The sequence below is a fragment of the Rhinopithecus bieti genome, unplaced genomic scaffold, assembly GCF_001698545.2.
Source record: "Rhinopithecus bieti isolate Rb0 unplaced genomic scaffold, ASM169854v2 scaffold_13262, whole genome shotgun sequence".
NCBI classification, from domain to species: domain Eukaryota; kingdom Metazoa; phylum Chordata; class Mammalia; order Primates; family Cercopithecidae; genus Rhinopithecus; species Rhinopithecus bieti.
Window position 1 is genome coordinate 5,866,403 of NW_016808004.1, and position 20,777 is coordinate 5,887,179.

The window sequence follows — 20,777 nt, forward strand, 5'->3', positions numbered from 1 at the left end:
TTCCTTCCTTCCTTCCTTCCTTCCTTCCTTCCTTCCTCCCTCCCTCCCTCCTTTCTTTCTTGCTTTCTTTTCCTTCCTTCCTCCCTCCGTTCCTTCCTTCCTTCCTTCCTTCCTTCCTTCCTTCCTTCCTTCCTTCCTTCCTTCCTTCCTTTTCTTTCTCTCGCTCTCTTTCTTTCTTTTTCTTTCTTTCTTCTCTTTCTTTCACTATCTTTTTTTTCTTTTTTTTTTTGAGATAGGGTCTCCCTTTTGTCCAGGCTGGAGTGCAGTGGTGCGAACATAGCTCACTGCAGCCCCAACCTCACAGGCTCGAGTGATCCCAAGTAGATAGGATTACAGGTGTGCACCACCACGCCACTAATGCCCAGTTAATGTTTTAAATTCTTTTTTAGCAACAGGATCTCTCATTATATTGCCCAGGTGGGTCTCGAACTCTTGGGCTCAAGCAATCTTTCCACCCTGGCCTCCCAAAGCACTGGGACTACAAACATGAGCCACCTTGCCCAGCCTGCAACTTACTTTTACAAGATTCAGCCATTTTTATATTATAAATGTGTATATATACAGCAAATAAAATGATAACAGCATATTCTTTCGGTGTTTTTGTTCATTTGAAAGTTTTGTAGTAAGAAGCTGGGGAGGAGCCCTATTTCAAACGTTGGAAGATCAGGATATAGTGTCGAGTGAACAAAGCCCCACACAGAGCAGGATCTGTTATGTGTTTCTTTGTGTTTAGGACTGGGGTAAAAATCAAGATTTGTATTTGTATTTGCTTATAAAGAGGCTGAGACACTAAGAGAAGAGTTTAGTGGAAGATGGGGAATTGGGTGGATGGGAGGAGGTGGGAAAGGGACCGTCAGTGTACACCTTTCATATCACTTTGATTTTGTACCATGTGAATCGAGTGTCTTTTGAGATGCAATTTTTAAATTAAAAATGAATGAATGAATGAATAAGTACAGAAATTAGCCAGGGAGGAAAACAGACAAAGACAACACAGCCAGATGAGAAGGAGAAGAACCAAGGAAGTCCATTTCCAGGCACACCCCATGACAAGGTCAGCAGGAGCATGTGGTGCTGAGTGAGCCAAGAGCTCGGAAGAGGATGGGGTAAAGGCCCACTGGGGTGGACTCAGCTGAGGGTTGCATGGAGCCTCCAGGGCTGGAGAGAGAATGTAAGTGGGGAAAGGGCCATGAGTGTGAATCACCCCTTAAGAGGGAGGGGAAGAGGGAGGGAAGAGGGCGGCTTGCGGGCTGTGGATGAAGGAGGGAGGACAGGGATGTAGCTGACATGGGGAGCAGGCTGGGCTGGGAGTGGTTGGAATCAGAAAGGGGGATGCTTCCAATATAGAGGGCAGTTTTGGACTGTCCCCTTGTTTTCAAAAAAGATGAGTGATACTATGTCCCCAGGGTTATGAGGTAGCATTGCAAATTTTGGGAGCATAGAAACATACGGAAGAGATGCCCAGATGAACTTGTTTGGAGACCAAGCCTGTGGGAAGAGGGAGCCTATCACTGGGCAGCCCTGGTGTTGCCTTGGCTCAGCGTTTGTGTGCAGCCAGGCCTCGGGCTTTAGAGTGAGAGCGGCAGCCCCTGCGGAGGAGCAGGGGCTGTGTGCAGAGAGATGTTCCACATGGATATGGGAGATCATGCCTCAAAAATTCAACACAGAGTCACCATCTGACCTAGCAACACCACTTCTGGGTATATACCCCAAAGAATTGAAAACTGGGACCTGAAGAGAGATTTGCACACCCATGTTCTCAGCAGCATCATTTGCAATAACCAAAAGATGGGAACAGCCCAAATATCCATCAACAGATAAATGTATAAACACAACATGGTCCATCCACAGAATGGAATATGATGCAGCTTTATAAAGGAAGGAAATTCTGACATACATGACTACATGGATGCACCTTGAAGATACCGTGCTATGTGAAATAAGCCAGATACAAAAAGGACAAATATGACCTGATTCCACTCAAATGAAGTCCCTAGAGCAGTTAAATTTGCAGAAGCAGAAAGTGTAATAGAGGGTGCCAGGGGTCTGGGGGAAGAGAGAGTAAGAAGGAAATGGGAGTTGGGGTTTAATAGCTAGTATGAATTTGCCAGGGCTTCCATAACGAAGGACCCCAGACTGGGGCCTCGACAACAGACATTTATTGTCTCACAGTTCCAGAGGCTGGAAGTCCAAGATCAGGGCATCAGCAGGGTTGGTTTCTCCTGCACGCTCTCCTTGCGTTGTAGATGGCCACCGTCTCCCTGCATCCTCACATAATCTTCCCTCTATCTGGGTTGTAATCCCCTCTCCTTACAGGACACCAGTCATTTGGATTAGGGCCCACCCTAAGGACCTCGTTTAAGTTAATCACGTTTTTTAAGACCCTGTCTTCAAATAAGGTCCCATTCCAAGATCTTGGGGGTTAGAGCTTCAACATATGGATTTGGGGGACACAAGTCAACCCATATCAATAGGTGTGGAGTCTCAGCATGGGAAGGTGAAAAAGTACAGAGTTGCACAATAATGTCCTCGATGCCACTGAACTGTACATTTAAAAATGGTTCAAACAGCAAAATTTATGTTATGGATATGATAGCACAGTAAAAAGTAAAATAAATTTTAAAAGAGAAAAATACTCAGAAGGGCAAGGGAAAGGGGAATGCTGCTGAGAGGGTAGTGGGACCCCCGGGCCCAGTGGGATGGTCAAAGAGACCGTGGGATGGTGGCTGGGAAGGTGGGTGCGGGGTACGGGCCAGTGGGAAACACGGGAGCTTGGGGCCTGACAGCAGGAGGGTCTCCAAGCTGGAGGTCTGGGCAGCCTGTCAGTTCCAGGTGGTGGCCGTTATTAGTGCAGCAGCCTCCCCAGAGGTGGCAGAGGCTTAATGAGTGCTTCAGGCTCTCAGCAGGGAAGGTCTGGGCAGCCCCTCTGGCTGTGTGGTCCCAGTTCTCCAGAAGCGCTTTCTTTTTTGCAATTTTCAAACCATCACAGCTGCTTTCGGCCTGAATGTGAAGCCACAGCCAGTGAGTTGTTTCTATAGCGACTGATGTCCTTCAAAGAGGGAGAAAGTGGAGGGCCCTGAGGAAAGAACAAGGGGGTGAACAACACAAATAGGTGACAGATTAAACCCAAGAGGGAGAGAGTGTGACCTAGTTTCACTGCAGCTTCGTCGAGAGCTTTCTGGCAAGCACACCCGATGACTGCATATTATTTTATGTTTGTCATGTTATCTTCACATAAAGCTGTAAGATGAGGGGCTAAGTGTACCACTCTACCTGGTGAAAGGCCAATATTCAGGCACAGCTGCCAGGGGCAAGGAACAGGGAAAACGCAGGAAAATTCTGAGCCATCTTCGTCTTACTCCTGGCCACTTTGCAGAAAACTAGGCATGCTGAGGCTGTCTGTGTGCACCTATCCTTTTTCCCTTCCTTGGAAACCAACCCCAAGGGAGGCTTTGTAGTATTTACACCCTGGCTCGTCGCTTCCTAGTGGTGTGATCTTGAGCACGTTCCTCAACCACTCTGTGCCTCAGTTTCATAATCCATAAAAAGTAGGGAGAAGAATTCCAACATTCAAGAGTGGCCGGAAAGGGTTAAATGAGGTGACACATTCAGGCGCTCAGGAGAGAGAGGCGGGTGACTGCAGTGAGGAGACCTCTGGGCTTGGGCAGGAGTCAACCTGGTAACTGCAGCTCTCTCTCATCTCCCATTCCTTTCCAGTTGGCCACGGACAGAGCGAAGGGGAGAGGATGGTAGTGTCTGACTTCCACGTTTTTGTCAGAGATGTGTTGCAGCATGTGGATTCCATGCAGAAAGACTACCCTGGGCTTCCTGTCTTCCTTCTGGGCCACTCCATGGTAAGCAGACCACAGAAGACCCACATCAGATCCACCCTGACTTCCAGCCTTGCAGGGGAAAGGGGGTGGCCCTGACTCCCCGCCTCTCCCCCCGCTCTCTGCCTGCTGGCATGATGTCTCCCTTTGTGCACTGCACTTGGAGTTCCTGGGCGATTCCGGCTGGAAACAAGGGAGGCTGCCAGCCGGTCCTTACTGAGCAGCTTGAGTATGTGGCCTTTTGGAAAACTGATCTTTTTCTCAACGCTCTTTGGACCACTTGGTGCCATTTCATAGTGAGGCTACTAAGAGCCACTTCTTGGAGGAGGGAATAGGTCCTTCATCAATAAGAAGCACACAAAATGTCCCCAAACCTTGTGTGCTTTTTTCAGAATTGAATGATAACTAGGGACAAAGGGTCCCCTTGGAAAAAATTCCTTAAAGCTTATTCCAACTCCTTCCACCTTTTAAATATGTAAATCGAGCAAATATCGTCTTAAAATGTAATGGAGCAAATGTAATCTTAAATCAGGGTCCTTAAACTGGCAGCCTCCAGGTCAAATCTACCTACAGAAAAAGTAGGCTGGTTGGCTGACCAAGAGGTATCGAACTGCTTGAATTTATATCCCTGGGGACATTTCACCAGGGTAGGCGTTGCCTCTCGCCCCTTGGTCACTGCCTGGCTCTGTCCTTAAGTTTCTCTTACCTGCCCGGCCCCTGTGAGCATTTGCAGTTGCAACCCTTGCTTTTAAGCACCTTTGTGCTTTAGCAAACAGGTGAGGCCTCTCTCCAGCACCATCCACATTCACTCCCATTTTTCTTGGAATTTAAATTTCTAGGATCTTTACTAAACCAGGAAAAAGTATAGTATAGCAATCTATTATTATGATCACATTACCCCCCACCAAAAAAAAAAAAAAACCCTCCTATTAAGCCTGTTGGGATGGATGAATTGGGGTTCCGCCAGCTTTGGGCTCGAAATGAAGTGGGAATGTGTTATTGTTTAACTTGCGGCCCACAGGCAGGAACCTTATTTATAACTCTCTGAAATGTTTGCTCTTGGAAAACCCAGAGCAAAAAACGTGTGTAATAAAATAATTGCAGATCTAGTTTATCCAACATTTGATGGTGCCTCTTCCAAGGTAGTCCTCCTCAGGGCTCTTGGCCAGGACTGCAGCTTAAGAGGACTGCGTTGGTCATGTTTATTAGAATTACGGCATTGGTCATGTTTATTAGAGTCATGTGCGCTGGTGCAAGCCGAACACAGCAGCTCTGCCCGTTCTGCATTACAGGGAGGTGCCATCGCCATCCTCACGGCCGCAGAGAGGCCGGGTCACTTCGCCGGCATGGTACTCATTTCACCTCTGGTTCTTGCCAATCCTGAATCTGCAACAACTTTCAAGGTAAAAGGACTTTCCAGTCTGTACAATTCCTGCAGGTTTCCTGGGACATGGGGCTTCCATTTGTAGCCTGAGTCTGTGCAAAAGGGCCAAAGGCCATCCTTGGACCTCAGACACTATTGTGTAAGGGTTTGGACAAATATCCCACACTGTTGCCACCGGAGTTCTGTAGTTTCTAAAGGCAGGTGCCATTTTCCCCCAAGACAAAAGGATAATGCCTTCCTGTTGGTGCATGTTTTATTGATGAACTTTAAAAGGAGAAGAGGTTAGACTTGTTATTAGTCCAGCAAAGTCACGTTTGTTAACAAGTCACACTCAAGGCCTGGGCTGTTTTTCATTGACTATTTGCCAACTTCAGCAGAAAGTGAGCAGTGAGAGGAACTGCAGGTACTCCTAACTGCAGTACGGAGTCGCATTCACTGCTGCACTCCTCCGCCCCAGGCACTTTCGGCCTCTGACTGTTAGGGATCCGTCATGTTGTTTTTCTGGTTGGAATGACCCACAGGAATGACATACCCCGTTAGGTGCTGGGACTCTGGGCTGCTTTTGCCAAGGCAAATGAACCAACAAATGATACCTAGAGGTGGAGCAGGCACCTTCTCTCCCTGAGAAAGGAGATGAAACCAGTGGCCTCGGCAGGGCTGCTTGCTTGTGACTCTGGCTTGTTGACAAGGTATTGGTTTAGACCCGGCCTTGGGATCATCAGACTTAAGGTAGATGCATAGCTCCAGTGAGGGTGGAGAATCCGCGTATCCACAGGGAATCCTCAGTCTCACCCCCAGTGCTGGGCAGGGGCTGCTGCCTCCTGAGCCAGTTCCAGAGACTCTCAAAAGATAAAGAGGGGAGGCGGTAGGTCATGGGGCCAGGTGCGCTGGGCAGCCGTCACCCACAGGCTTACCCTATGGACTATGGGATCATTTAAATAATGACATTAGCTCTTATTCCCCTACCCCACTCTCCTCAACACAGCACAGGGAACGAAACCTTCTAACAACATCCTGAAAGGGTTTCCTTCAGCCCATGACCACAGACTTGCTCCTGGCTCTAGAGACAGTCTTTCAGTTAAATGCAGAAAATCTCAGCCATGTGAAATGGGGCTGGGCTTGGCAAAAGAGAAATCAGGGACTATCTGATAGTTTAGCCAGAGAACGATGATTTATTTAGTTTGCAAGAGAGATGGATGATATCTCATTTGAATTTTACTCCAGTTTAAGGAAATCACGGACTTACTGAAATCGACTATCATGAGTGAATTTAAGTGCAGAATGGGACAGTACCAGGGGTCTGTCACAGAGTGATCGAGGTCCCTTAGCATCACAATGCCTGGATGTGCACTACCTCATCATTGAAACGTGCGGGGGGAGGCATGACCTACTCAACATCTCCCGTGACTATGGTTCTAATTATTTAAGTAGAATAAGCAGGCCCAGACTCAGCATCAGGGGCGTTCCTGCTGCGTTCCATGAGATTTGCTGTATGCAGGTCTGCAAAATTCAGCCAATGCCAGGCATGCACTGTGCTCCTCTCCCAGGCATTGTCTCACTTAACTCCCCTCCAGCCCAGGAGCAGGTTATAGCAGCACTTTCCAGATGGGAAAACCTGGGCTTAGGAAGGATGAATGGCTGGTCAGGACTGCGCAGCCCTTGTGATGGGTTTGAATCCAGGGCTGCCTACTGCCCATCTAGGATATTTCCCCAGGGGAGAAAATGGATGTTTCTGCAATCGGTGTTTTCCCCTTACAGAAAAGCCAGGGACTGCAGGACTTTTCAGATAAAGTGCACCAGGGGTACCCTGGCAGGTGGTCCTGGAGGTGGAACGAACAAGGTTTCCTCCTAGAGCCCCCTGGGCTCCATACTGACCAGGGGAGGGGGCACTTCTGGGCAAGGCCACCACTGTGACCTCTCAAAGCCTTGTGCAAATGGATCACCTTGTGACATCAGGAGCCAGGTGCCCCTGGGGGAACACAGGTCTCCTCTTATTAACCAAGACAAATTAGGTTTCCCTTTGCCCCAGACTTGAGGGCCCAGCCTCCACTCCCTGAAATCTGTTGCTGCTCCTGCATCTCTAGCAATTTTGGCTGACAAAGTCCATGATGCATTCGTCCACCCTGCCCCTGGAAGGCTTCATCACTCTTGGCACATTTTCTAGTCTTGTCTGACAACCTTCCTGAAAGTCTCACAGGATCTATTTTTTAATGTAATTTAAAAGTTTTAAGAATAAGACATTTCTATGGTTCAAAATTCAAAAGATATGAAAGAGGATGCAGGGAGAGTCTCTCTCCCCGTTGGCATGGGCAGCAGCCCATGGTACCAGCGAGAGTCTCTGCATCTCCCATCAACGCTCACTCCATTTGTTCTTCTTCACACAAATGGGAGCTTGCTCCATGCATGTCGGGGGTACTCTGTGTTTGCTTTTGTTCTTTTGGGTGCTGTGTTTGTTTTTGTGGGTTTTGGGTTTTATTTTGTGGTTTTGCTTAGCAACCTTTTGGTGCTCCTTCCCCATCAGGACCTACCACGGCTCCCACTGCAGGGATAGGTCCTGGTTTAGGGAGGGTGCCCTGGGGTCATTTCCAGTTGTTCGCTCTTATGAGCCTCAATGATGGAACAATCCCTAGAGCCCACCTCCTCCCTCCTGCGTTCTGGATGGGAAATCTGTTTGGTGGTGGGGGTGAGGGGCTTCCCTGAGTGTGGCTGTGAGTAGCAGCAGAGCAGAGTCAAGACCCAGCCTCCTGACTCCTCAGACAGTGCTCAATCCATCAGGCCGTTCAACAGTTTCCTGGCACCAAGCACCTTCTAGAGCAACTCCCCCAGTTAGTAAGGGGCAGCATGAGACGCCCAGTCTATGAGTACAGCCTGGCCTGTGGAAGACAGCCAGCCCCCACCCCCTGCAATGTGAGAACGCCAGATCGCCCCCACCCTCCTAAATCTCGCCACCATCTGGTTCTTATGTGGATGCTGGTTTTCAACAAGCTGGGATATATTTAGCCTGGAGATGAGACAATGAGGACGGATGGGGGGCCCCAAACATTGTCTCTGCTGAGAAAGTGGTTTCGCAGAGAAAGTGGCAGAGGCAGAAATTCAGAAACGAAAACTCCATGCATCAGAACAAATCTGGCTGTTTGTGAGGTCGCTCCATGGGGTTTTCACCGTGGCTCGCGGTTCATGCCTGGCTACAGAGGTGGAACTGTGGCCCCCCAGCTGGAAGAGTGTCAAGCTCCAGGCGCTCCTCGGGATTTCCCACCCTCACTTGTCTGGGACAGCACTCAGGAGCAACTACAGGCTGCAGGGCCCCTCCTTTCTCTGGGAGCCTCTTGGGAAAGAAAAATCCCCCTGGGCTAAGCTTGAGGGATGGGGGTCTCAGCCTACCGGAGAGTAATCATTCTAAATGACCTCTCCCTGTTTGCTAAGGTTGCCCTTGGGTTCCTGGGGCAGGGTTGCAGGAGTTAGCCAGTGCTTCAAGATACTTCCACTCCCTGCCAAGAAGGGCACTTCGCCCAGTAGGGAGAAGGGAATTGCCGCTGAGAGCCCAGTACTCAGTACCTGACATGCATTGTCTCTGTTCCTCTCCAGCACTGCCCTGGAAGGAGGGGAAATTATTCCCAATTTACAGACAAGGAAACGAGGCCAAATGCCTTGCTCAAGGTCAGCTTGAGCACGAGCTCAGGCCAGCAAGCATGCCAGGATACTCCCTTTCACCCCAAAACACACCTGAGATCAGCTTCCCTTGACAGAGCCCGCTCCCATCTGAATGTCACTCATCTGTTTTTAGCCATAGAATCCAGAAGGCCCTTGGGGCAGTGGGAGGTTGCAGGGATGGAGGGGAAACGAGTTGAACATGGCCACTCTTTCAAGCTTCAGGTGAATTTGGACCCAGGATCCCGGAACTTAGCTATGCACTGGCCCTTTGGGCAGCAGCAATGAGCCGCCATGGGGGTTAGTTCACCTCTGTCCTGTGGGCACCTGCTCTCTAATAGCTAATAGCTAGGTGTTGGGCTTTCTAGACACACGTGCTTCCAGGAACCAGCTGTCTTCCTAGCAAGCCTCCTGCCACATATCTTTGGTGAGCCCCTGATCTATCAGAAAACAAGTATTCTGGCCTTCCCAGCGAGGTCACTGGCAAAGGATCACAGCACTTTCTATTTTAGGACTGCCTTAAGGTGTCCTCTCGCTCTCAAGAAAATCTGATGCAACCCCGAGGGTCCCTGCTGTGTCCCCCACATGGCCGTCCCATGACCTTTGTCATAGTGCCGCCCTGCGGAAGGCAGGAGGGTCCCAGCCTCCTGCGCACAGGTCAGCCTGCGGGAACCACTTAGGAAACAGCATCTGTAATTGCCTTCCTCATGGCAAGGCTTTCACTGGCAGAAGTGAAATTCACTTAGAAATGATCACAGGGAGCCATTAAAACCTTCTGGATCAATAAAGGCATTTGTGCCTGTCTCTAGTATTTAAAGTGACAGGCACGATGGTGTAGCAGGAACGCCCCTCAAGCCTCTTGTTCATCAAGATGTTGACTTCAGCTGTGGGAGAGTTGCCCTGTTTGTGGGCGACTGCGTCATTTGTTGCAAAGCTGCATGTCACATGCTTTTCCTGAAGTCTCTACTTTGAATGACATTTGCTCACTCCTTCAGTCAACCAACACCTATTTATTGGGCCTCTCCTTAGGGCCAGAAGCCAGGAAGAGAGTTAGGGACCTGCTCCAGAGCAGTTGGGTCTCATGCGGCTCTCCCAGCGTCCCTTCAGAGTTGGTTTAATTATCCCTGTCTTATAGATGAAGAAACTGAGATCATAGACTTTCTCAAGGATTCAGGATCAAAGTTCAAATCCAAATGTGCCTGCCTCGTGTCTCCGAGTCTGGTTTCGCCATTTCATCACCTGTCTCTTCCGGGGTTGGGGTCCAGTGACTGTGTAGCCATTTGTCATGGGTTTTGGTCCCAGATTATCCTCAGGTGATGACCCCTGGGGTCTGAGTTGAGCTGGCATAATTGGGAGCTGTGTGGTTGCACAAACCTGGCTCTGCCAGGGTCATGGGGCAGGTACAGGGGGTCTCACCTCAGTGGGGGAGCCATGCAGGGGCTCCTCTCTCCTGAGCTGGATCCAAGGCTCTCTCAACGCTCCTGTAGGATTATTCGGGGATTTTGAAACACTCGATGGAAAAGGCATCAAGAACGTTACAGTTTTGGATTCCAAGTCCTTTTTGGGTGAGCAACTCCCCTCTGAGGCTTCCCTGGTGTGCTCACAGCTCAGGGTGGAGGTGGTGGGAGAGCGGGAGCAGCAGTCATCTGATCAACCTTGGCAATGTGATCCATCCAGGTGTGGGACCTGCCATGACTCCTTCCTTCCCCGCTGCTTCCTCGTCATGTGACCTCAATGTTCCCCGCTCAACCGTTCTGCCTTCCTTCATGCATAATCAATCCACTTCCTCTGCGTAGCTCTTTCTACTCCCATCCTACCCTTTCCTTCAAGAGAGATTAGGCTCATGAAATCAACAAATATTAAAAGAGCAGCAGGGAAAGGGGATCTCTTTTGCAGTTGCTCAAAGCATCCTGCCCCTGCATAGCAGCTCTCCTCTTTCTTGGGGCTTTTGTGGGGAAGAGGCTAAACACCTAATTTTTTTTTAAGCCATGAAGTTATCATTAAAAGTTTTGCCTCTACACAATTGAGTCTTGTTGGAAATGTGGCTTGGAACTTACTATGCAATTTTAGAAAAAGAGCTGAAGATCAGGGCATGCAAACATCTCTTATGGTGGCTCCTTTGAAAGGGCAGCTTGCCCTGCATGGACGTGTGCACCCCCATCCTAGCCAGTGCCTGTCAGAAGCACTTCTGCCCTGGCTGCACACAGGATCACTAGGGAACTTTAAAAAGGCACTGATGCCAGGTCCCCACTTCGGCCAATACAATCAGAGTCTCTCAGGGCGGCACTGGGAGGAGGTGTTTGTGGTGTTTCATGGACACACACACTGCCAGCCCCTGAAACTTCACCACGCACACGAATGCCCAGGAGCCCTGCAAAGCTACAGACCCTGACCCAGAAGCCAGGTGACCCTGGAGCCACTGGTGCTGCTGGTGTGAGGACCACACTGAGCAGGGAGGCCCTGGGATGTTGGGACGGGTGTGCTGTGCCCGCTACCATACGCCAACTGGATTGAAGGAACAGAACAGTACAGACGGTTCCATCTTCCTGGGAAGACAGGGAATTACAGATCATTTTAAGGGAATCCCAGGACTCTAGTAGTCTCCTTCATGGGTTTCTCTTTCTGTACGTTTCCTGTGAATGGTGTATCCACCCGGGTCCCCTCCTGCCTCTTTGTACACTCTCTCTGGTGTAATTTGCAGCCAGGGCTTCAGCAACCATCTATGCACTGAGACCTTTCTGTTCTTGGGGTGGCATTTCTAGGGATTTAGCGCCAGGACATGCCTGTGTGTGCATTCACTGGGAAAAGTCTGCAGAATCTGCACCAGGCGTTCCTGGAGGGCGTGTTCCTCCGTCTACATTCGTGATAGAACAACCAGTTATTATCACTAGGACACCAGTGCCTCATCTACACCATCAGCCACGGGAGTTTTACTGTTACAAGCTTGTCCTTTTAGGCACATTCCCTCATCCTGAACCTGCTGGCAGCAGCTCCTTTAGGGGAGCAAGGTGGCTGCTTGCCCCATCAGTCCTTGGGCAGCCAGCGCTCAGCTGGATGCATGCAGCGGAAGTCACCTTCTGCCTCCACTCCTGAGCAGGATGTGCTCTCCCCACATCTCCTGTTTGCGCTTTCAGCAATAGATCATTCACAGCTATAGGAGGGGGAGGCCTCCCAGGCCTTGGCTTTTTGTACCTGGAAGGGGATGGTGAGGCATTCCACTGCCAGGAATCACTTCCTTCCCTCCAGGGAGCAGCCCCTTGCATTGTTCATTTTCTAAAGCAAATACTTCTCAGGAAGAGGCTCTCCTCTTTTTTTTTTTTTTTTTTTTTTCCTATGAAGCTCTTTTCTTAAAAGCTTTCTTTAACTGCAAAAGTTCCTCTGTTCATGGAGGAAGAAAATCAGGCTTGCTGGGTGAGAGGACAGAATAGGGCTTGCTGTAATTCTCTCCTGGAGGCAGGCTCTCTCTGGCTCTCTGTTGCCCCTTCCCCATCCCCTGTGAAACCACTTCAAGGATGGCTCGAGCTGTGCTGATCCTTGAGGTGCTGATCCTAAGCTGTCAGCATCTTCTCCAGAGCCTGGAAGTAGAGGCCTTGTTGCTTTTTGGTATAAAACTTTTGGGTTAAGAGGTGCCAGCAGCAGAAACATATGTTCAAGGATGAAGGTAAGTCTGTCTTCACAAATGACCAATCCTGAAGATGGACCGGCACCTCCGGGCCCAGGTCCCCACAGAATCAGGTGATGGGTCCTCAAAACACAAATGGTGGCACAATGAGAAATCTGGTGGTGGGCTTGGACGAAATGGCGTGGATGCTGGGTGGTCTCTTGCTTTCATCTCTGTGGCAGGCACTGCTGAGGTGCTGGGTCCCTGGGCCTTTTCTTGGCTCTGAGCCATCTGGTCAGGGAATGGGTAGGAAGCTGGCTTACATAAAACAGCCATGTCCCTGAGAAGGCTGTGTGGGCCCCAGCAGGCAGGTGGGCTGACCTGGGAGCAGCGCCTGCAAACCTGGCATTTGCACACCCATTCTGTCACACAGAGCCTTACTGCAGTTCCTGAGCGTGGCGGAGATCCCCCCATAGCTGGCAGCCCCATGTCTGCCCTGGCTGCACACAGGATCACCAAGGAACTTTAAAAAGGCACTGATGCCAGGGCCCCACTTCAGCCAGTACAATCAGAATCTCTCAGGGCAGCACTGGGAGGAGGTGTTTGTGGTGTTTCATGGACACACACACTGTCAGCGTCAGGGAGAAGTGATGGGGTACTGAGAACAGCAGAATATCTAGAATGAGTTCTTCATAACTGTGGAACATAGAATTCTTCCCTCACAGTGTGGCCCTTGATCACTACTGCTGGAGGAGAGAGCTAAGGCCCTGGAACACTCGTCCTTACACAGCCAGAGTCTAGTGAAGGCCACAGAGCCACAGCCCACTGCCTTTATGCACTGATCCACTCCATTTTCTCATTTTTAGATTGTTTTAACCTTTGAAAGCACAGATCCCAATGCAGATGAGCTCCCAATTCTTGGAGTTCACAGACATTTGATCCGTGTTTAAAAATACCCCAATGCTTGTGCAGAGTTCCCAGAATTCCAAGTTTTCCTTTCCCAGGCTTGTTCTGGCCCATGACACCAGCTGGACTCTTGAATCTTCCCGACCCATCACTGCCATGCTGCAAGGCTTCTGATTATGCAGACACACCATGCCCCTGCACAGTGCTCGAAGTTAGGCTGCCACATGCTTCTACACTAGATGGTCAAAGTCAGACCCCAGGGCTCAGCAAAGCACCTGGCACAGTAGCAGCTGCAGAATGAGATCTGCTTGCCTGGATGCCAAGGCTGGAGGGCAGTGAGCTTCCTCCTCAGAGGCAGGGGGCTGCCACCTTTGCACTAAGAAGAAATTACTGATTTCTACCATTTGAGAAAAGGAGAGTTGACCACATGGAACTCTGAATAGGTTCATGCACGTGGAGCAAAGCCCTTTAGGAGAAAAGCCCGTTTTTTGCTGTCTGTCTGATACTGGATGGTTGAGAAACAATCGTGGTGGGCAGTCACGCCGCACTTGTGCAGGCCAAGGACACAGGAAGGTCTAGCCCTGGCCTACAGGGAGGGTGGGTAAGCACAGCAATCTTGTCCCCCAAAAGAACATCGGCGGCCGCTGGTGTTGAGACCTATGGGAAGGTTAGAGCTCTGGGTCACATTTGTGGAGAGAGACACAGACAGCGGCAGACAGAGAGAGTAATCCAGGCCATGTGGCATAAGAACATAAAGTGGCCCCCCAGCCCAGAGCCCCTCCCATGGACCTCGTGGTACTAAGCCTCCATTTTCTTACCTGTTCAGTGGAGATGAAGCCTCACCTCCCAGGGTTTTTGTAAAGATCGGGAGACTGGCCAGGCACCGTGGCTCACTCCTGTAATCCTAGCGTTTTGGGAGGCCGAGGCGGGCAGATCACAAGGTCGGGAGTTTGAAACCAGCCTGACCAACATGGTGAAACCCTGTCTCTACTAAAAATAGAAAAATTAGCTAGGAGTGATGGCGCGTGCCTTTAATCCTAGCTACTCAGGAGGCTGAAGCAGGAGAATCACTTGAACCCAGGAGGTGAAGGTTGCAGTGAGCCGAGATTGTGCCACTGCACTCCAGCCTGGGCAACAGAGCAAGACTATGTTTCAAAAAAAAAAAAAAATCGGGAAACTGTGCCCAATGCACCAGAAGGTGCTTCCTCAGTGCCCATGAGTGCCCTTGCCCTCTGCCAAGGGTACTGAGCTATGGGCCCTGTGCCCTTGATGTGCACTGAGAATTCACTGCTTGCCACCTTCCATCCGATTCTAATTTCAGCATTTCACGGCTCACTTTTGAAATAGCATCTTTCATCCCCAAATGTCTGTGCACATTGCAGAAGTGAAAACAGTCCCTCTCTGAAGGCAGAAGTGTGAGATCTGGGTACTCTGTTTTCCCGGGAAAACAAGAGATCCAGAAGGAGAAAAGGGGGAGGGGGTTGGGAAGGTTTGGGCCTGAATCAGGCTCAAGTTCAATGAGCATGTATTAAGCTCCTGCTGTGTTCCGTGGGCTTCTGCATACAGGGTGTTATTCACCTTCCCCATGGTCCTCTGGGGGAGGGTCAAGGTCCCACTGGCAGCTGAGGAAACGGAGGCTCAGCAATGTGGAGATCCCAGCCCATGTTCACAAGGCAGCAGAGTTAGGAATCAAACCCAGCTCTCCTTCCCTCTGCCACACAGCCTCCTCATCGGGATGATGCTATTTCTACTTCTCCACAAGAGAAATGGATGCACAGATCCTCTGTGTGGTTCCTGTGGGCCCTTACGTGCTGTCCTGCTTCGTGCTCAGCTGATCTGGGTGATTCTGCGCCTGCCGTGTATTTTCAGTACCCCAGAGAAATGGCCTGGGTGCCAGAGCTCTCAGCCCGGACAGCTGTTGCCAGTGATGCAAAATTACAACCCATGAGCGATCATGGGGAGGTATAGAGTGGGCAAAATTCAGACACGACTTCCCGCCTTGGGCATGGTGGCTGCCTGGCCAGCTCCCCCAGGTGGAGCAGAGCCAGGCTGAACAGAGGCTGAGTCAGAAGGGAGAGTCCTTGGGCATGCAGGCTTGAGGATGCAGGCTTGGGAGATGAACCTGGCTGATGTTCAGTTTGGGCGTCACTCTCCTTAATGTACTGTAAACTGTCAGTGTGGAAGAGCCGGGCGTGGATGCCACTTGTACTCACAGCTCTTGTTTTCCCTCCCCGGCTAGGTCCTTGCTGCGAAAGTGCTCAACCTTGTGCTGCCAAACTTGTCCCTCGGGCCCATCGACTCCAGCGTGCTCTCTCGGAATAAGACAGAGGTGAGAGGCTTTCCAAAACCCCAGGGGTAGCTTGGGTGGCTGCCCCCATAGGGAATCAGAGTTTTGGCTCCAGCCTTGGCATTCTCTACTGCCCTTTCACCGAGGCCCCGTGCAAAGTGACGAGCACACAGTGGTGCATGAGACATGGTTGGCTTCAGGTTTGGGTGAAAAGGGTGGGTTGGCTATGATGCCTGAGCTGTGTTCTAAACATGAAAGGAGCCGACAGTGGAAGTTGAGTGTGTACCAGTCAAGTCTTTTGGTTGCAAGAGACAGAAACCCAAGTCAAAGTGATTTAAGCAAAAGCAGGGATTTTGTGGTGAATGGAACTGAAGGCTTCAGACATGGCTGAATCCAGGGCGTCGAAAGTCTTATTCTCCATCGGTCTCTCCCCAGCTCTCATCTCCCCTGGTTTGGCTTCATTCCCAGACAGGCTTTCCCCCAGTGAAGGCCAAGAGGGCCACCAGCAGGTTTCCCTGAGCAACCCCAGTGGAAAAACAGCACCTCTTTCCAGCAAAAGTCTCAGGGCTGATTCTTACTGACTGATTGTCCAGGCCTAGATTATTTGTCCAGGAAAAGGGGATAGTATCATCCCCACCCACTGAGAGTAGAGGAAGGGGATCCCTGGGAGTAATTCAGAATAGTGGTAGCAAAGGAAGGACAGACCCATATTGCAGATGAGCAAACTGAGCCCCATAACGTGGGAGGACTTGCCTGGGGTCAGCCAGTGGTGAGGCTAGCCTGGGAACTTGGGTAGCTGTGGTCTCTAGCTGTGCTCTCTCTAGGTATGGGAGAGGGTTCCTGTGGGCTTGCAGCTAGTGGGTAGGAAGCATCCAGAAGACACCAGAATTATCTTCATGAATAAGCAAGTAAGTTTGCCACTCTTCTGCCTTAGTTGCCCTCTTGCTTTAGGAGTTTGAAATCATTGAATCACTGGCTCCCTAAAGGGCCCTGGGAAGTGGAGTGCAGTGCTCTGGCATTCTGGGGATGTTCCCAAACTTCGGTGGGCTGCTGGACTCTAGCTTCATTATGAAATGTGGCCTCCTGGCCCTCTGAGTCACTTAGAGAGTAGGCAACTCAGGAGGAATAGCCCGTGGTGTGTAGGAAAGAGACTTTCTAGATCAAGGGTTGAAACTCCCAGGCTTCTTAGGGCCAACTGCTTAAAAATCAGACTGGTGAGAGACTCTAGCGAGCCATGAGGCCTGTGCAGAGCCAGAGGGCATCTGATCTGTTTAACCCATCCACATTAATTTAAAATTCTAATATAATTTGGTTTCTAAAGCCCACAGTGCCTCCCAAACTCACATCTTGGGGCCAGGTTGGGCCCATCAGGGGCCAGTGTGTGGCCCCTGGTCTTTCTGAAAGAATATCTGAGTAAAGGAAAAATCTTTAATTCCAAAAAGCAGATTCATACGGTAAAAGAGCACAACTTTAGGACCTAGAAAGACCAAAGCCAAATATACACTGTTTGATTTAATCCTGACATGAATGAGATAGACATTAACCCCATTTCACAGATGAAATGAAACAGGCTTGGAGAGGTGAAATAACCTGTTCAAGATTGCACAACTAGTCAGGGGCAGAGGTGGGATTTTAGCCCATTTTATTCAAAAGTCCATGCTTTGGTGCCTCCCTCAAGCTAGTAATTATGATAATTAAGCTCTGTTTCCTGTTTTACAATTGATTGCTGGTCCACGCATCCCATGGCCATTGCTCTGTGTATGGGACCCACTTTGTCAGGGAAACTGAGTGTGGGGCAGGGGCTCCTGCACCTGCCTGCATCCCTCACAATGGCTCTAGCTTGAAGGCGTGGTCTCTGGTAAAACCAGTGATCTTTGTAGCAGCGGTGCCAGGACAACAGTAGGTTTGAGAAAGATGGATCGGAGGGGGAGGGGCCTCCCTTTGAGACAAGGCACCCAGTTGCAAATCTAAGTTGTTTATCTGAACACCTGAAAATACATGGGCAAAGAGGAAGAAAAAAAGAGGTACTAAAAAGAGATTCCAAACCCTCTCTGTTTAAAAGCATCCAATTTCAGATCTTTTCTCTCCTTTTTGCAATAATGAGAAATTCCTCAGCCTTACTCAGGACAGAAGCGCCTGGTGGGGCTCCCCTCCTCTGTTCCTGTCCCACCCATAGCCCCCTGTCTGAGCCCTCCTGCCTCAGGCTTCTGGCTGGGCAGGTCATCAGTTATTTAGAAACACTAATAAATGTCCCTGCTGAGAAGACATGAGGAAGGGAGGTGGCCGGTCAGCCCCAAAGCTGGACTGCAGTCGGAAAAAATCAAGAGCCCGCCTTTCCCTCCCTCTCCTGCTGCAGCTCTGCATCTCCCTCTGAACGTTCTGCTGAGCTTTAAAAATAGCAACGCCAATGGGAAAATGTGTTGGGAAAGGCATCTAACATCAGGGTGTCTTGAGGCACATCTTTAGCTAAGACATTTCCCATGGAACCCTGCAGCTATAAAAGCCTCAAACCGCAAAGAAATGTTTGCCTAACAAGCTGAGTGAGCAGGACTACGGGGGATGGGCCACTGGACAGCAATCGAGGGTGCAGGGACCTGGGACTGGAGGGTGCACAGGTCCTGGGGAAGATCTGGAATTCTCTCTGAAAGGAAGCAGGTTGGCTCTGTTGCCGGAATGTCAAAAGCAGAATGTTTGGTGTTTGCTGTGACAAGCATTCTCACAACCCACCCAGCACTGCTAGCAGGCTCTCTTCACTTGCCTTGCCCCGCAGCCGCCACCTTATAGAGCCACATTCTCCCTGCATGTGTGAAGCCTTCGGGAAAAAAGGCATGAGAAGACTTTTTATTGTCTCAGCACTACTCAATGCACAATGATGGCATCATTCTTCTGTGCCAGACACTAGAGTCCTTCTGGTCTCACCATGACCCCAGGAAGTCAGTCTTGTTACCAGTATTTGTAGTTGTAGAAGTGTGGGCCCAGAGAGGGCAAGTGACTTGCCCAAGAACACACTCCGGGCCAAGTGCCCTTGGCACTCAAACCCGAGGAACAAAGAAGTTGCTACACAGACATTTACTATGTTTGTCAATGCATTTAGGGACCCTGATCAGAACATCAGAATACAGAATCATTCCCCCCCAAAAAGGCTTTATCAGAATGTGATGAATCCCTTCCTACTCTGAGAAGCCTTGAATGTGATTCTAAAGAATTCTATGGCCAAGGACGCTGCGGGAGGAGGTAAGGAGGAGAGGTTGCTCAGCATTTGCCCATGCCCTCAGCCATCCACATACTCAGGCGGAATGCACTGCTTCCTCTCCCAGGCTGTGGAAGGGGTGGAGGCAGGAGGCAAAGAGGCCATGATTCTGAGCACACCTTGCGCTAGGAAACTCAGCTGCTTGTCTCTTGAGGCCACTTGTCTTCTAGAGCCCAGTCTCTGTTCTTTATAAATACCCTGGAGGCCCTCCCTGTGCATCTGCCAGTTTATATTCCCTCAGACAGGCCATATGCTGAGTTCTGAGCACCTAGGTGCCGTAAGGAGTGGCCACTCAGCTTCCTTTCTTGTCTCCCCTGCCTGATGTTTTGGATGTGCCCAATGTTGGGGAGTCGGCTCCAGGTCCCCCTGTTGCCTGCCTGTCTTGCACCCATGCTGCCCAGAGGCCCTCAGAAGGCTCCTGCCGGGTCTCGGAAAGCTCAGCCATGCTGAGGCCTTCGACTTAAACATAACCACAGCTAAAGATGGGCCTCAGCCTCTCACCCTGTCCCCAGGACACAGCCTCCCATGGGAGTTCCCTCCAAGAACGAGCTAAGAACCTTCCAGCAAACTCGGTTTGGCTAGCAGATTTTATTTTGTGGCTCTCCATCGTTCATCACTTACATTCCCCACAGCATACTTGTCTATTTGAGACAGTCTTATTACCAGTATTTGCAGCTAAAAATTTCCCAATGCCCTAAAAAAACAACAGGGCTAGAAAGTCTCTTGGGCATATGGCTCCATGTGGGGTGGTGGCGAGGGAGCGTGTGAATTGCTCTATGTTGCTTTTGCGCCCTGCACCACCCTCTGTAGATGTTCTAGCTCCAGACCTGCTCCCAGCCCCACTCCTGCCAGCCACCAAGGCTGGGAGAAACAAACGGCTCTGAGCTCACGAGAGGCAGGTCCTGGAAGTTGGATGCTTTAATGGCGGCAGAAAACCAGGGACTGCAGAGACTGTCAGGGAAGCCCCAGCTGCCAGCAAGATACAGGACACACTGAGGAGTTCTCTGTGTCCAGCAGGCCCATCTGAGCTTCTTTCTCAAGTACCTTTGTGGGTACCTGGTACCTGCACGTTGTAGGGCCTTGGCAGTGGAGGAAAGAAAGAAGATGTGGGCTTAGTTGGGCTCCCGCGGGAACACAGCCTAAGCAAAGCTCTCCCAAAGACACCTCTCGGCTGAGAGGTGAATAACACTGCTGTGCCCGTGGCGTTGCAGATATCCACTCCAGACCCTGCTTCCATTCTTTTGGGTATGTCATATTCCGCTAGTAATTTTGGAGGAACCACGCTGCCGTTTTCCACGGTGGCTGTGCCATTTCACATTCTCACCAATAGTGCTCAAGCGTTCCCTACATCCTTGCCCACACTTGTTAGGTTGTGTTTTTTGATAGTAGCCATCCTAATGGGCATGGAGTGGCATCTCAGTGTGGCTTTGATTTCTATTTCCCTAATGGTTAGTGATGCTGAGTGTCTTTTCATGTGCTTTTTGGCCTTTTATATGTCTTCTTCTTCTTTTTTTTTTTTGAGATGGAGTTTCTCTCTCATCGCCCAGGCTGGAGTGCAGTGGTGTGATCTTGGCTCACCGCAACCTCCACCTCCCAGGTTCAAGCAATTCTCCTGCCTCCGCCTCCTGAGTAGCTGGGATTACAGGCGCTTGCAACCAGGCCTGGCTGGTTTTTGTATTTTTAGTAGAGACGGGGTTTCTCCATGTTGGTCAGGCTGGTCTTGAACTCCTGACCTCAGGTGATCTGCCCGCCTCGGCCTCCCAAAGTGCTGGGATTACAGGCGTGAGCCACTGCGCTGGGACCTTGTATGTCTTCTTTAGAGAAATGTTTGTTCAGATCCTTTGCCCATTTCTTTTCTTTTTCCTATTTCT

At 50.3% G+C, this 20,777-nt stretch overlaps 1 protein-coding gene across 3 annotated transcripts in view; it reads left to right on the top strand.

The window, feature by feature from the left end:
- Positions 1-20,777, top strand: part of MGLL (monoglyceride lipase) — a 135,999-nt gene that overhangs the window by 98,977 nt on the left and 16,245 nt on the right. For 2 of the 3 annotated variants that reach the window (XM_017885030.1, XM_017885031.1), the window contains exons 4-6: positions 3,718-3,854; positions 5,123-5,233; positions 15,609-15,698. In XM_017885030.1, coding sequence (XP_017740519.1) covers positions 3,718-3,854; positions 5,123-5,233; positions 15,609-15,698 — 338 coding nt within the window. The remainder of the gene's footprint in view (positions 1-3,717; positions 3,855-5,122; positions 5,234-15,608; positions 15,699-20,777) is intronic. The other variant, XM_017885032.1, reaches the window with a different exon arrangement.